Source organism: Haliaeetus albicilla, chromosome 6 (assembly GCF_947461875.1).
Source record: "Haliaeetus albicilla chromosome 6, bHalAlb1.1, whole genome shotgun sequence".
NCBI lineage: Eukaryota > Metazoa > Chordata > Aves > Accipitriformes > Accipitridae > Haliaeetus > Haliaeetus albicilla.
This window is the reverse complement of record NC_091488.1, coordinates 789459-806341: the sequence shown is the minus strand read 5'-3', so window position 1 is coordinate 806341 and position 16883 is coordinate 789459. Positions and strand designations below refer to the sequence as shown.

General features: G+C 35.5%; 1 protein-coding gene across 6 annotated transcripts in view; it reads left to right on the top strand.

The window, feature by feature from the left end:
- Positions 1 to 16883, top strand: part of ADGRG2 (adhesion G protein-coupled receptor G2) — a 57570-nt gene that overhangs the window by 37315 nt on the left and 3372 nt on the right. For all 6 annotated transcript variants that reach the window (XM_069784778.1, XM_069784782.1, XM_069784779.1 and 3 more), the window contains 15 exons: positions 651 to 733; positions 1411 to 1471; positions 1992 to 2728; positions 3610 to 3808; positions 4211 to 4367; positions 6481 to 6630; positions 6857 to 6979; positions 8136 to 8181; positions 8287 to 8390; positions 8964 to 9088; positions 9951 to 10219; positions 11041 to 11140; positions 11449 to 11723; positions 12473 to 12574; positions 13318 to 13470. In XM_069784778.1, the coding sequence (XP_069640879.1) occupies positions 651 to 733; positions 1411 to 1471; positions 1992 to 2728; positions 3610 to 3808; positions 4211 to 4367; positions 6481 to 6630; positions 6857 to 6979; positions 8136 to 8181; positions 8287 to 8390; positions 8964 to 9088; positions 9951 to 10219; positions 11041 to 11140; positions 11449 to 11723; positions 12473 to 12574; positions 13318 to 13470 (2684 nt within the window). The remainder of the gene's footprint in view (positions 1 to 650; positions 734 to 1410; positions 1472 to 1991; positions 2729 to 3609; positions 3809 to 4210; positions 4368 to 6480; positions 6631 to 6856; positions 6980 to 8135; positions 8182 to 8286; positions 8391 to 8963; positions 9089 to 9950; positions 10220 to 11040; positions 11141 to 11448; positions 11724 to 12472; positions 12575 to 13317; positions 13471 to 16883) is intronic.

Genomic DNA, 16883 nt, shown 5'->3' with positions numbered 1-16883 from the left:
ATACTGGCAGTAGTTAGGGTACTATTTTTATTCTTATTAGCTGGAAAGAAGCTTCACTTCATCTTTTATGTGTTTCCTTTTCATTCACCTGTGTGTTTGAGTTTGCTGAACATGAAGAATTATTATTGTAGGTTTGCTAGTTTAGGCAGGGCTTCAGGTCATCGAACCATAACTATGTAGTTACATGCTTAGGTGGATCATTTAAGTTCTCTCTAAAGTCAGGAGAGAGAACACTGGCTTTCCCCCGGTGATGGAGTTTTCATATGCACTGACATAGCTACCTAGGACACTTGCTAGTTCCTCTCTGGAGTCTCTTTACAGTAACAGTGGAGATTACATTGTTATCTTTACAAAATTATCAATGCTTTAATGGCTAACATTAATTAGGGAGGATGCCATTTAAGAATCAACAGTGTCTGTAGAGAAAATAAGCTGCCACAAACTGATGTATTACTTTTCTGTTTAGCCTGGCATAGCGTTTTATGTGCATTAAAAATATCCCCAAATCTGAAAGAGCCTAGGAAGAATGTGCTTTCACGCTTAGCATTTGTGCTAATGTGCTTTCACTTAGCATTTGATGTTAGTTTCATGCATTGTAAAAATGAGGCAGATCTGTTTCTTGAGTCTAAAGCTCTTTCTTCTCATTATAGTATACACTGCAATTTCATAATGAAGCTGGCTGAGAGAGAGAATATAAGCACTTTAACAGACGAAGCAGAAATAAGCCAAATTAGTAAGTTATGCTCTAAACACAATCTCATCAGTTACCCTTTCAGATTAAATTTCATGTGTTTACATGTGACCTCCAAGTAGCTAAAAGAAAAGATTTTTAAGTATTTTTAGATAAAAATAATTTTTTGTTGAATAATATCAATATATCAAAAATGCAGCCTTCTGATTTTTGGGTGGGGAGGCAGAAGATAGAAATATCTTTAAAAAAACTTTGGTGTAAAATTGCTGACTACATTAATAAAGCAGACTTCGAAAGGATTAAGTGTAAAATTACTTGAGAACATAAATGTGTTACTGAAACGGCAATCTGAATTGAAAAGTTCATAAAGTAGCCAAGCTTTCTTAGTGATATTGTGATAGTATGGAGTGGTGACTCATACTGTTTGTCACTTTGTTTCAAAAGATGTAGCTTTGCTTTTTTGGTTTGTTTACAATAACAAAAAGAGAAATCTGTCCTTGTCAGGCATTGAGCAAAAATGTGGGGGTATTGCAGTATTCTGACTGGTCAAGATCTATTTTGCAAATGTAATTTCAGAAGAAAACTCAAAATCAATTTTGCAATATACATTATTGTTTAAAAAAACATAAAACACATGCTTATTTGAATATCCTACTTAACAGTATTAGCAATTTTTATGCTTCAGGATAAACTAGGTTAATGCTTCTTTGTCACCTCAGAACAGTGCTGCTGTTCATCACTGAAGTATTGTTCCTTGACTGCTGAAGAATTACAAATGTAGTAAGTATAAATACAAAATTCGACTTGCTTATTTCTTAAATTTCCTAATGCCTTAATACAGTCAACTTCCATGTTGCAGTGGAATAGCCAGGAAGGTCTCCACAAGAACAACCTGACAGGCATTTTCCTATATAGCTCCCTCCCCATTCCTCCCTCTTCCCCTTCTCTTCTCTTCTCTTCCCCCCCCCCCCTTTTTTTTTCCTCCCCTACCCTCCCTCCCCCCCGATGCAGATAGATTTTGTGTTCAGCATCAGGTCACCTCCAGAACAGGCAGCAAAGGCAGTAGTAATATTTATGGGCTTGCTAGTCAACAACTACAGCAAAACAGAATGTAAGAACCCTAAAAATGTTACAGAATTCATATTCATTACTAGAGCATGAAACATCCAATCTGATTTGATTTTAAAATATACATTAGGAGTAGTATGTCCATATCCTCTGTTAGAACTTGTTTTCTTTAAAACATAAACAATGTTAAATTTAACATGCATTTCTATACCTTTTTTTTTTTTTTTTACAGTACTATACAAGTGCCACCTCATTCTATATGGGTTCCTTTCCCTCGTTCTCCTTCTCTCCCTAAAAAGACTCCCCCCAAATCTAATACTTTTATTTCCCCTACTATGCTTTCTACCAAACAAAGCCCCACAATTAGACCACTGATCCCACCATTCACAGAAATTTCTTTTTCTGGAACTCTCTCCCCATCTCCCACTACCAACCTTCTCTCTGAAAGTTCTACCACATCTGCTACTGAAACTTCTGTGTCTTCTACCAGTGTTACCACCACGCTTTCCTCTTCTGAGTCTCTTGCTCAACCTACCATGCCAACTTTTTCTTCCATAGCTTCTAATAAACCTGTCACTATTTCCATGCCTGCAACAAAATCTGTCACTAATGCTGCTTTCTCAATTAAATCTGATACCGCATATCTTAGCAAGCCTGTTACAATAATTTCTCCTTCTGTAGGTTTCACTAAACATTCTGCAGTTTCCTCTTCTGAGCTTCCCCCCAAACCTTCAATAGCAATTCCCCCCTTTGAGACTACCACCAAATCTGTTGCACAAATTCATCCTGCTACAGATTCCACCCAGCCTATCTCTGGCAACAAAAACGTTACTACAGCACCTATTCTTCCCCTTACTCCTTTCACAATAACTTTGACCCCTACTGTTAGTCCTATCAACCAGTCTGTCTCAGCTTCTCATCCTCATTCTACTGCTGATGGCCATGGTAGCCTGCCTAATGGGAGCACAGGTAAATATGACAAGTAAAATGATTATGATTTTTTTTTTTTTAAATTTGAATGCCATATACTGAATTTGCTTTTAAACTTCATTAAACAAGATTATATGTCTGAGCTGTGACCTTCCAATTACTGTGAAAAACCTGAGACAATTCTCACGAGGTGTATACTTGTTTTAAAATACATTCTGATGCCTTTGGCCATGATGAGTGATACCTCACCCTACAAATTGGTTGGTAACTGTGATAGATAAGTACTGTGATAAGTTCCCAACAGGTACCTTTGGCAGAAAAAATTAAGTCACAGAGCCAGGTAGCTATTTTTTTTACTAGTATTTAAAATAGTATTTAATAGTATTAAATAGAATAGAATAGAATTAAATACTTTAATAGTATTTAAGCTAGTATTTAAAATATTGCAAATCAATGTTGCATCTTCCTTAAAATATTGTTATTGATTGGGAATATTCTTAGTTGCTATGTATTCTCCTATGAAGATTGTATGCATCTTCACAAGCTTCTTTTCAAATTGCTGATCTTATCTTGACTTTATTCTACTTTCAGTCATCCAGTGGCTAAAAATCCAAAATAATAGATTATTTAACATCACTAATGGCCTGATGTGAGGAACTTTGAAATCGATAAAAAGTGGAATTAATGCTGGCCATTTGAAACCTTGCTTTATGTTTTCATAAGATTTAAAGTGTTGCTATCTGCAGAGTAGCTGATAGGGAGAAAAAGGGATTCTGTCTCACATAACATAATGAGAGACCTTACAAGTTCTGATAAGGTTTGTTGGTCAAGAGAACTGTTTAATTTTTCTGCGTCTCAAAGCTTACTTCATTTGTTGAACACAATGTTTAAATAAAGACACAACTTTTCTTTTGTCACAGGAAAGATACTATCAGCTACCACATACACAACTTCTGTATATACCACCATTAGTATCACCACAGCTGAGCAAATTGTGTCCAAAATAGAAAACGATTTAGCAGCTGGAACAGTAGAGCCAAAAGATGTAGAAAGGATGGTTAGTGAGGTTAGCAAAGTCCTGACCGCTTCCCAACCATTACCACCCCGAATTTCTAACAGGTAAGTCATTCTGGCAATAGATTAAAGGTGTGTTGTATTGACTCTCCTGATAAATTGGCTTCAGCAAGTTTCATTTTTTGATAATCATAATCCAAAAGAATATTTCTTGTTCTTTAATGTACTTACACAAAACAGAAGGAGTATCATTCTAATGTTACCAGCTCTACTATAATATAATGCCATGGAAGATAGTGTATTTTTTTTGTGTTAACACCACAGTAAGTGAGCAGAGTCAGATGTATTTTACACTACACTTCGATTGCTGCTCCATAACCACAACTTGATGAGAACTTTGGGTTTATATTTTACACTACACTTGGATTGCTGCTCCATAACCACAACTTGCCTGAGAATTTTGGGTTTATGTGCTTGGTAATACTACGTATCTCTTTCTCTTAACAGAATTATAAAACTGGTGGATTATATTGGCTTAAAACTGAACTTTTCAGCAACCTCTGTTGATTTTGCCTCCCCTTCCTTGGCTCTGGCAGTTGTCAAAACCAATAGCATCCACTCCAATCAAATGTCTTTTGCTGTCCAGGACTCAGCTGATCTCCAGGTTAAACACTGATAATTCTAAATATGTACAAATTCTCAAACATTTATTTTTAAGTATTTGTGGTTTTATATTTATAGGTAACAGGAGTTCTTTCTGTGTTTATGTCAGAATTTCAGGTTCTTTTGTTCATGTAGTTTCGGAGAAAAAATACTTCGTTTTTGAAGCCCTCCATAGTTTTTCCTTTCATTTTCTATTGTGTAAATAAGCGTAAATAAGCAACAGACTTAGCAGAAACTGGCATTCAACTAATAAGCTGTTAGAGATGGTACAGCCAGAACACCGGAATGGACAGAGTGCTTGGTGAAATAACTTTGCCTCAAAACTCCTGAATCATGAGTCACTTAATCACCCACCCTGACAGTGCTGAAATTTGTCAAGGAGTGTTGCCAGATGGCTTCATCTGTTAGAAGGAGATTAATTGCAGAGGGTTCCAGGAAGGAACTATTATGTTGCTTGGATAATGACATTCATACATTTGCCACTCATGACTAGTTGGTGTTGCCAAGAAAGAAGTGCTTAGAAAGTTTGGATCCACTTTGTCTCACTCAAAAACTCCCTCCTGGTTGAGGAAATAATAATTTGGACAATACCAGCCTTGGAGGCTTAAGCAAGGAGAGTTGGAAGTTCTGGACAAATCTTGGCACATTCTGTCCTGTCAGAGAAGGAAATAGCTTAACGTAGCATCAGCCATAAGTAGTACTGGAACTGTTCCATGATACTGAAAATTATAAGGAATGTTAACATTTGAGTTCTTTTCTATTTTCTTAGGAATATGTAGTGCATGCATGTGAGGTGACTAGGAGGTGGTAGTGCTGAAAAACAGATATTTGCCAAGTAATAACTTTCTGGAAATCTCATGGCACTGGCAGTGAAATACAGAGAATTTTCAACAAGTGTCTACTTCAAACCGGAGCAACAGGAATGCTTTTGTGGAATTGATTTGGGATTTCTTTGTCAGCCAACTAAACCAGTGATCTCCAAAGTGGGGTGTGAGTACCCCAGGGCATGTACATGACAGTCTGTCCATTGGGGTGCAGGAAGAAAATATTTTTTTTGTATGATTAATAAATTAAAAATACATTTTTAAAAAAGTAATGTTTAATCTTTATCTCATCCTTTTGAAATGTCTGGTTTTGTGTATGATTTATAACATGCATAATATATTAGTACAGTTGTACATGCATATAACTTATAAATAGATATTTTGAGGTGCATGCTCAAAAAATTTTTGGGGGGTGTATGATCAAAAAAGTTTGGAGACCACTGGTCTAAACAGAACAGTTAAACCATATTGTTAGGGCACTGTGGGGAGCTCACACTGTTATTCCTATTACAGCCATTCTTTGAATACACAGATAATTCCTTTCTTCAGTTCTGCTGATGTTTCACATCTCTCAGGAACTCTGAGACGATGATAATTGTATGTAAAGTGACTAATGTGCAACAGGAGAGTTTTAGAGATTTTGTATTAAACAAAGCTCTCTGTCTTGTAAGTACAGCACAGAAAACTGGGTGGAAGTTCAGATCTTTCTTTTTTATAATGTTAGATCACTAAGCTCTTGAGATATCTGAATTGTACCTTATCCAGTTTATTTTTGTCATTTTTGCCAGATGATCATAAAGTTAGGGTTTATGTTCTTAGATTCTGCTTAGCCTACTGTACTTAAAAACCTATTGACAAATAATGGCTATTTACAGTTCTTCTGAATTCTGACATACTTCCTATGGTGTATAAAAATTCTTTGCCTTTGCAGGCTTCCATGCTGTGAAATGTTAATCTCCCTACATAGTTACAAGTTAGATAGACCTACGGAGGTTGTTGCTCTTCACCTTTTTCAAATCAATATTATGTACCACAGTGATGTACTGTGTTGCTGTAAGCAAATGGGTAAGGCCAGAGTATTTTCAATGGTAGGCAGACCTGAAATGAGTTGCATCCTTTTCAGCCTGCAGATGCTATTTATTCATTGGAGCAGGAGAGAAATGAGAGAGCAGCAGTTCCTGACAGTGATTACAGCGATATGTATTTCAAAGTTCTAAACTGAAAATTAGTCATAATTTAATTTTTCTTTAGTGACTGAAATGAAGCATAATGCTTGCATTTATTTTTCAGATCTCTCTAGGCATTAATGCAATTCATGATTTAAATCATCTCGGATCAATTACACTTCCTTCATCATTGCTGACAAATTTACCCCCTGAAGAGTTGGACGTGGCTTCTAGAATTATATTCAACTTCTTTAAAAAGACCACTGTGTTCCAGGTATCTTTTTGATCCTCTGTTCATGAGGGTTTTAAACTCCAGCGTAGAGCAAAATGAAATATGAATGGACTTTTTTTCCCACAAAACACATTTCAAAACTTCCTGATTTAAAAAGTAATTGTTTTTGTCCAGTGCTCTCTCCACATAATAACTGAGCTTGTGGGTGCTGTACTCCACTATTGTTTCCTTTAACATTTTAAAATCAGATTCTTTTTTGTCATTCCAGGATCTGTCCCTGAAGAATGCATCTTTAATCAGCAATGTTATATCATCAAGTGTTGCTAACCTCACAATTAGCAACTTAAAGGCAAATGTTACTGTCACTTTACAGAATATCAAACCTAATCAGGTATGATTTACATTTTGGCAGACTTAAAGTACAATTTTGTTGCCTCCATTGGAGTTGTAGAAGAAATACTGTACTAAGAATGCAGATTGGTTGGTTCTGCTTTACTAGTGTGGACATTTAATCTCATCTGAACTTTCAAAATCACTCATCTTTGCTTATTTATCACTGGTATAAATTTATGTTCTCAGATGGTTTCAGGTAATGTTGCTTTACCACTTACCCATCCAGTTTTTATCTTTCCTACCTACCCTTCTGTTTTATACTCCAAAGAATAAAAACTCTTAGATGAAAGCTTGACAGTGGGGGTTGCTACGGAGATGCTGCAATCATGACATTGTAGGTGCTACATGGCCAGAAAGCAATATAAGTCTTTTTTCTTAAGGGGAATGTTGTTCCTTACAGTGAAACATAGGATTGTGCCATCTGGAAGTATTAGGGCTCATACACAGCATCTCTTTCCTAAATGACCATCAAGGATTAAAATCTTCTATCCCGTATCTTAAAAGAATTTAAAATGCTAAGATATTATAAACTGAAAAAATGTAGAGATTCCATTAATGTACCTGAAGCTTTTTTCAAGAGCTGGCTTAGTGTAGTCTTGACTTGTATTGATATAATACTGAGTTTTGAGATACAACTGTAGAAATATTAGTGTTCATAGCAGTATAGTGTATTACTGTTACTATTTTTAGGATTTTCTTGTGTGTGTGTGAAATCTTTATGTAAACCTTTAACATCATGATAATATAAAGTGATTAAATGTTTGCGAATGAAAAAAATTTTTGTTTTCTATGTGGTCATGTTCTTGATACTTAAAAAATCAGGAAGGATGAGAAATCCCAAGGATTTGTATAGTGTGGGAAGACAATGAAAGAGCATTCATAATGTTCTACCAGGAACAGAATCTTAAGCATGAGAGCTAGTTCCTGTATGGTGACTTCAAATTTGTTCAGCATATTTTCACATGCATATTGCAATATTAATCCATTCTATGCACCTAAATTAATCTTGCGTTCATGTAAAACAGGTATATTTGCTGTACACAGTATTTATTCTTGCCTGCATTTGGTAGATAATTCATAAATTACTTGATCATAAACTCATAGTTTAGTAAAACATCTTTTTTTTTTTTTTTTTTTTTTAACCTCCTAAACAGGATAATTCAACAGTTAGATGTGTTTTTTGGGACTTTAATAAAAATGGTAAGTACTTGATATCACCCAAGGTATCATGCTGTTTTAGCTATGTTAACTCATGTTAATGTAAATAAAGGCTTTTATGAATAACAAAGCTGTTTTCTTTAACAGGTGGACATGGAGGCTGGTCATACGAAGGTTGCGTAGTTAAAGAAAGTAGAGTAAATGAAACAGTCTGTTCATGCAACCACCTCACAAGCTTTGCAGTTTTGATGGTAATTATTTAAAAAATTATGCAATCTTAACCTGATTCAAGAACACTTGTTATCTTAAGCAAATGAGTATTCAGGAAGCAGATACCACCTATGAAATACTACTCGGGTTCTGTTCACTTTGGTGTTAGTACATATAGCCATACAATCAGTAACATGCTTAAGCTGCTTGTTGAATGGGGGCCCAAAAGTTCCATTGGAGTAAAAAATTCCTTAAGTGCTTATTAAACTGCAGCTTTTATGTTTAGGCAGTTGTATATATTGTAGGAAATAAAAAATAGAATAAATCAAATTTAAAACAGGTTTTTAATCAAATGGGATTTCACAGATAGAATCATAGAATCAGAGAATATCCCAAGTTGGAAGGGACCCAAAAGGATCATCAAGTCCAACTCCCTGCTCCTCACAAGACTAGATTGGCTTTTCTTTTTTTCAGTTAACCTTTTATAAGATCCATGATGAAAAGAACTGTTTCCTTTTTTTAGTTGCAGAGGGAAAGGTGCATTTGGGTTTTTTTTTTGTCTTTTTCCATTTAATAAACGTGTTCTCTGAAATTAACTTCTGTTTCTGTTTTAGAACTTGTATGGAAATACTCCGTTGAATCCCACACAAGAATTGGTACTGACTTTTATATCCTATATAGGCTGTGGCCTCTCTGCAATCTTTCTTTCTATTACTCTTGTGACCTACATAGCCTTTGAGTAAGTACCTGTTCAACTAAGCTCCCATTATTATTCCATTATGATTGCTTGTATTCTTCACTGCAGTCCTTTCCAATAGTTATGGCTTCTGTCTCCATTAATAATGCACAAGTTTGTCCAGTTTACCAGGAAGGTGTTGATTCAGTCTTCAGAATTGTTAATCTTGTGGACAAGTGAATTAATCATGAGGGTCTATGCAGTAAGAAGTGAAGAAGTAGTGCTCTCAAATATTTTGTAATGTATTATCGTAATAGAAGTGTGAAGGAATGTGTTTAAGATACAAGGTATATAAAGCAGTGCAGAATGATAGCGTTTTTAAATGCATTTGTATTCTTTGTTGTTTGTTGGAACATTTTCTTACATTTGAGCCTTAACTATTGAACCCTCCATACTATGTTTTGGAAATCCTCCTTGAAGTTATTCAGCACACCTTTATTCTGTCATTCATTATCCTCTCATCAAGGACTTACTTGTTGCTGTCAAGGCCTTAGAAGCCCAGTCAAAAGCCTAATCTAGTTTAGCAATAAGGAACAGTCACGTTTTGGTTTTTTGTAAGTACTGTAGCAAGGAGAAGTCCAACATACAATGTAAAAAAAATAATGGTACTAAACTCTAAGAATTCAAGTTATTGTTTGTATTTATGTAATCTTATTATAACAAACTTTATCCATACAGACCATTAATTTGGAAATCTCTTGTAAATTACTCTCTCCATGTATAAATGCAATATATGAAGCATTACATATGAATGAAAATATATAATTTTTTTTCCTGGCATTTGTGCACTAAGGAATACAAAAGAGGAAGTAAGCTAGGGGTCCGTGGACAATTGATGTCATCTCACTAATTTGCCTTTTTTTAGGAAAATCCGGAGAGACTACCCTTCCAAAATCCTAATTCAGCTGTGTTCTGCATTACTTCTACTCAACTTAGTTTTCCTCCTTGACTCATGGATTGCACTGTATGATACACAAGGCCTGTGCATTGCAGTTGCAGTATTTCTTCACTATTTCCTCTTGGTTTCTTTCACCTGGATGGGCCTAGAAGCTTTCCACATGTATCTGGCACTTGTGAAAGTCTTTAATACCTATGTACGGAAATACATTCTTAAATTTTGCGTTGTTGGTTGGGGTATGTATTTTTTTTTTTTCCTTTTAGATGCTAAATAGATGAATCCTCTTAGCAAGTATTTCAGTGAATGTGTTCAGAAATGAAGGTGAAGCAGTCATTAAATGTTATGATCTTGCAGTGACCAGGTATTCCTTATCAGTAAACATGATCTTATATATTCCACCTTTCTGAGGTAGGGAACTCCCCACTAACTGCAGAACTGAGACTGCTGCAATGCAAACTGGTAATAAATTTTCCTTGTGCAAGTACAATAGAACTAATTTGGAATGTGCATACTTCCATTTGCATTTACCAAACAGATAGTGTCAGTTGTGTTTTTAAAATAAATGCCAATAAATATATATATATCCCATTTCTGGGATAGCACTGTTGCTAACAAAAAGCAGCAAAACAGATCTAACTGGATAAAGGATGAAGAGATTCTGGACCTGATTATCCTCTCTGGCCACTTGAGTAAACATGAGTGAAGGCACTAAAATCAATAGAATTGTTTTCTTAAAACACATAAGAAAGAAAATCAGGTATCCTCTATTTGATATTTTAAATCGGTTTGATGAGGGATGGTATTTGTTGCCTTATTCAGAAAGGTTTGGAGCTAGCTGTGGAGAAGAACTCTTGTTTCTTTGCAAGTTACACTCCTGAGCAGTTTGAATGCTCCAGTTTTTAGATTCTTTCAGACAGCTAGTAGCCAACCAGAGTTCAACAGACAAATTTCAGAAACAAGTTGTAGATTTCACAGAAAAATATAATAATTTCAAGTCCTCATAATAATACTGTCTTTCTCATGATTTTCACTTACATGTTTGTTTATACTCTTTTAGGGTTACCAGCAATAGTTGTGTCCATTGTGTTGGCAGTATCACCAGATAATTATGGACTTATAACCACTGGAAAGGTTTCAATAAATAGACCTGATGAATTGTGAGTTAAAGGGAGGTGCTTTTTTGGGGGGTGGGTGGGAGGGAGGTCCTACGAAATTGCTTTTCTTTAAAGGAAAAGTGGGGAAGGGAAGAAAGCAATGGGAGAGCTTTGAAATGGTATAGCTTTATGGTACGTCATGCGTTTTGTAGTTATTGCCTATATGAAAGCTCTTACCCTTTGGCCAAAAAAATATTTTACTAAAGAAGCAAAAATGGTTTGCATGTGCAACAAACTACACCTTTATCTCATGTTTATTTTACTTAATTTCTGTTTCTGATAATGGTTGACAGACTGTTCTTGTGTTCTAGCTGCTGGATTAAAAATCGAATTGTCTTCTATATTACTGCTGTGGGATACTTTTGCCTGATATTCCTGATCAATATCAGCATGTTCATTGTTGTGCTGATCCAGCTCTGTCGTATCAAAAAGAAAAAACAACTTGGTGCTCAAAGAAAAACCAGTATTCAAGACCTTAGGAGTGTTGCTGGCCTCACATTCTTGTTGGGAATTACTTGGGGATTTGCTTTCTTCACAGTAAATGAGGTATTTACTTACCTCTTTACCATTTTCAACACTTTGCAAGGTAAGTTTGTCCTTCGTGTGACAGCCCATTGCGTACAGTATAATGAACAAAATATTTGGAAATGGCATTTTCTTGATTCAGCAATAAAGATGTAATTCTGATACATGCTGTAATATGTTAATTAAGTTAGAGATGATACTGCTTTACTGTAATCTTAAGTTACAGTTATGTTACAGTAAGGTACAGGAAAGCTAGCTACTATTTATAGGTATAGTGTATTCATATCTATAAATACTGTTACTTTAAAAATGTATGCAAACCAGACACCACTGGAAGTGACTGTATTTCTCTAGTCAACAGATCAATTATAAATACTCAGTTGCTGTAAGTGTTCACATAGTAATGCAATTAATGTAGTGAAAACTGCATCATTTCTCCACTTACCTGTAAGGCTTAGGAGTGAGGTGTGGCATTCAACAAAGGGCTGTTGAGACGGGCAAGGCTGCAGCATCTAGAAGTTAGTGGTCTAACTTTTAAGCATGGCCTTTTCCCTTTTTGATAGAAGGAAAATTTATGCACTTTGTGGATTTCGTTATATTTGTTGTTCTTGCATTTGTGTGTATGCTTTCCCTCATCTATGTAAGGGAAGAGTACTCTTCAGTGTTTAGAGTTGTAAACTTTTTCACCAAAGAAGGGTGTCATTACCTTTGATTAGAAATTTCAAAGAAATGAAAGAAAACTAAAACATCGTTCATTAAGAAATAGTAAAAGTCAATTTTGCAACATTCTCTAATGTTATTGTTTTGCAGGGTTCTTCATTTTTATCTTCTATTGTGTAGCGAAGGAGAATGTCCGTAAACAGTGGAGAAGATATCTCTGTTGTGGGAAATTCAGGCTGGCTGAAAACTCTGGTATATGAATATTTCTCTTTTTTTTTACTTCTGAATAGTTATACTCAGTGTTAAGTTCCTAGTATTTTGCAATACTTCTTAAAAAAAACTCAATAAATCATGTTGCTGCAGTTGCAGTTCTAATTTATTATCCACGGTATAATAAACCTCCAAAATTATGCTCTTTAAAGGTGGTAGTGGATGCAGTTCTTACATGCTTACATGCTGTTGTATTAAGCTATTAACTGCAGTTGATCTCTTCCACTGCAGTATAAAGGCATGTCTTTGCAGAAGACTTTTATCAGTTAGAAACTGTAAGATTTGTTCCAGCTTCTGAATCAACTGTAGTTTTACCTGCAACTTCCACAAAAACAAGGTGAAGCATATTTTAAACCAAGAAAACTAGAAATTATTTAATGTTATTTTGTTATTCAGTAGTTGACTTCTCATGAAGCTATATAGTTTTCATACACTTTAACTTGGAGGATCAACTGTATTTTAGTTATTTTTCTGATCTGGTCTGCAGTCGTGAACTATGACGGCTGCTTGTAGTAAAAAAAGGACACGAGAAAAAGCAACTAGATTTAAATAATTTCAAACATCAAGAATCATAAAATTCTTAGGAGAATATCATTCTGTCTAGAATACTGTGAGGACAGTGGGTAAAGCCTTGTTTTTATTTTAATTCAGTTGCGTTATTAACTATATTTTTATATATTGCTTGTATGAGTTATGCTATTTTCTGTGACATATATCTATTGTAGACTGGAGTCGAACTGCTACTAATGGTTTAAAGAAGCAGACTGTAAATCAAGGAGTATCCAGTTCTTCCAATTCCTTACAATCAAACAGTAACTCCACTAACTCTACAACTCTGCTAATGAATAATGATTATTCAGTGCACGCGAATGGAAATGGTATGTATAATGAAAAATAGTATTTCTCAAGCTATTTTTTTTCTTGTCTTAAAACAGAAGTGCTATGCTCTCTCATGCTAATGTAAAGTGAAGTGCTGAGAAAATATTACCCCTAAGTATAGGGTCAGAATATTTCAGGATGTCCTCACAAATCATACCACACATCTGTTTTAGGGAACTATAGACAAAGTTTTAAAATATCCATTTCATCCAAGAGTTCCAGTGGGTTGTCTTGATTTATATATCAAATAGTAGGTAATAGTCATTATTAGAGCAATTACTTACCAGAAGCTGCTGTTAACACTTCTCTTGTCACCTTAATATATGACAATAAACTTCAAGCATGTTTTAAAACAGTTCATATTTTAAACCTTATTAAAACAAACATTGCCTGAAGAAGAAAGAAATGTAGGTTAATAATATAACTTGAAAGTATGAAAGAAATCATGTAGGAGGTAATATGAGGAAGAACATTAATGGAATGCTTACATGGAAGCTGCTTATGAGAGGTGAAGTAAGAGAAAATGGAGACTAACTTATAAAACCACCTCAGTGAAGACAGCACTGTTGAGAGGGCTGCCTCACTGTTGGCTACTGAGTAAGTATTGAAACTGAATTTCTCTATAGCTCTTTATTTCCTCTGTGGGGTTTTTAAGGATGTTTTTGCCTAACAGATATATATCTTTGTTGCAGAAAACAATTCTTCATAAGTAAAATTCTCTATCCTTCCTGTTCTAACACAGTACTATCCTCTGAACTGTTACCTTCTGCTCTGTTCCTGAGAAGTTGAAATGCAGGTGCATGTAGCACTCCAATCCATTTCACTTGCAAATGGGCATGGTTTATTTGTCTATTGAGAAAACTAGATATGAATCTGCACTGAATGTACTTCCTGAAAAATGATTTTTTTCAGTGGACATAATCTAGTTTTTCACACTCTTGCTGATTTGGGCTCTCAGTAAAGACAATCAATTTTTCAACAAGAAAAATAACTTACAAATCTGTAATGTATAAAAGCCTAAGTTGACCAAAACTTACAGGACATTACTCCTGCGTGCCTGAGGTATTTTTCCCAACTGATCAAGAGTTGAGGCTAAGAAGTTGTGCCATCAGCTAAACTGGTTAGTATGATGTTGTAGAGCATGCTCACAGAGACTGTGTTGTCCTCGTTTCCTGGCATATGCTGTCAGAAGACAGCAGATAATCAGTGGGATAATCTCAGCAGATACTCTCTGATGTATGGAGTAAAAGCTGTGGAATTCATATGTGCTGCCCCCTTAATAGGTTATTGTTCATTTGGATGTACTAGCTGTATACTGTAAAGAAACCACAATACTTCAGGAAATGGGATTTGGACATGCCCTGAAAAGCTTTCCAATTTGAGCTTGTAAAATTAGTTCGTTTGTTTTTTTGGTTTTTGGGTTGGTTTTTTTTTTTGTCATTCCTTTATAAAACCTCTCCGTTTGGATACCACACAATGCAATTAACATACTTTGTATCTAACAGGTCAGTTGAGAACCAGAATCCAGTAACTCTCACTGTCATCAAATACAAAGCAAGGCAGTGTTTTTAGGTATATGTAATACCTTTCAAAGAGAGAGAAATTTTCAGGCACAAAAGCTTGCATGTCTTGTAGGGATTTTTTTCCAGCCATGTTAGTTACTCTGATGAAAGATGCCACCTCTCCCTGCAGCATTTGACATGCTTATACACAGCTACAAAAGCATTTTGGCTACTTTTCTCAACAGAAAGAAAGATAGCAGAAATGTTTTACTGAACTCGTTTGTTGTAGCAGCTGAGTGAATGGTCCTGTTGTGGCTTTCTGGAACAAGTTTTTGTTGATTTGGGTAGTATTTTAGAAGGAGATGCAAAATTGCTGGTCTAAACCATTGAGTGATGCCAATTCTGTGGGATGTGCTCCAGTTTTGTCCTAGTTTATTGACATAATTAGATCTTTCTAGTGTGAGAGTCTGTATGTCCTGTGCCAACAGCTTCTCAGACAAAGCAGCTGAAAGAACTTTGATAGAACTTTGTTCCTATACACTCACGAACACAGATGTCTCAGATGACCCACCTCATCTCTTCTTGTATTTTATTATATGTTTTGAATGCTGTGAACCTTGTGAACCACATCCTCCGTTCATATCAAAAGGGTTGTACGATACCTTGCCTGCATAGTTTATTTGACTAAATAATTTTTCTGGGTCTTTATGACTTCCACAAGAAGAGGCTAAACTTATTATTGGATAGAGCTGGTCCTCCCAGCAAAGCTCTTTGAGGCAATTCCTTACACTTAATCTTCCAAACATGGGGCAGTTGTAAATGCAAATGCCTCCAAAAGGTAGTTGACTGGTGTTAGGAACATGGGACCTTCTAATTTGCTGTACCCGATTTCCCTGCTGCCATAGCTAGAATTTCAAAATAATGTTGCAATACTTCATTTTAAAAAATGAGCTCCAAAACACTCTAGAAATTAAGACTTATGTCATGAATGTACTGAGCTGTAAACACTTAATGGTTTTGGCTTCACTACTTCCACTACTTGCCATGGTAAGTTTGGGGTGTCTATACAACCTGTGGCTTTGCTTGCCTACTGGACTGTGTAACTTCATCTTTTCATGGCACACTAATATTTCCTTGTTTTCAGTTTTTCTCTTACAGGTTTGCATGTTTGGTAACCATTAGGTATCACTTGGCTGAACCTGCAGATCCACCTTTCTGAATTCGTTCACAGAATAGCTTTATTTTCCTCTCAGATTTTTCCCTAACATTAGGGCACAGCTATTTTGAATGCTCCTTCTAAAATAAAACAGTTGTAGTCAGGGAGGGGGTTAAACAACTATATATGTACAATTACAGTGTCAGCAACTATGGTTATTTTCTGTCATTTCAGTCTTTAACTGACTTGAATTGATTAACAAATCTCTTTTGCTCATCTTACCCTGTTTACATTTGTGCCTGTTTAAGTGCTTGATGGCCTTTTAAATTAATAATTAAATATTAGACTTTATATTTAAGAGGTTTTGCATAGTCTGTTGGGCCATTGCTTCCATTTCGTGTGTCCAGTGGCAGCTAAATAGTTTGGCATGGAATTTGTAATTTTTGACAGCCATCACCACAAACCCACTCCTGTAAACTCCCATCCTGAGGTGTTTAAAATAAGTTACACGCATTACATTTTCAAACTGGTAGTAAGCTTTATCAGCAAGAAATACATGTTCACGTCTTATTTTAAAAGTGCCGTCTGTCATTCCAAAGAAAAGTTTGCCAGTGAGACTTTGGTGCTGACATCTGCTTGAATCAGTAGAATAACTGCTGAAGCATATGCAGTCTGCCTAAAGTCAAGGATTAGTTTCTAGAGGAAGTGTTTGGGTAGACCGATACTAAACCTGTGTGCTTGGGGGCCCTGGCCC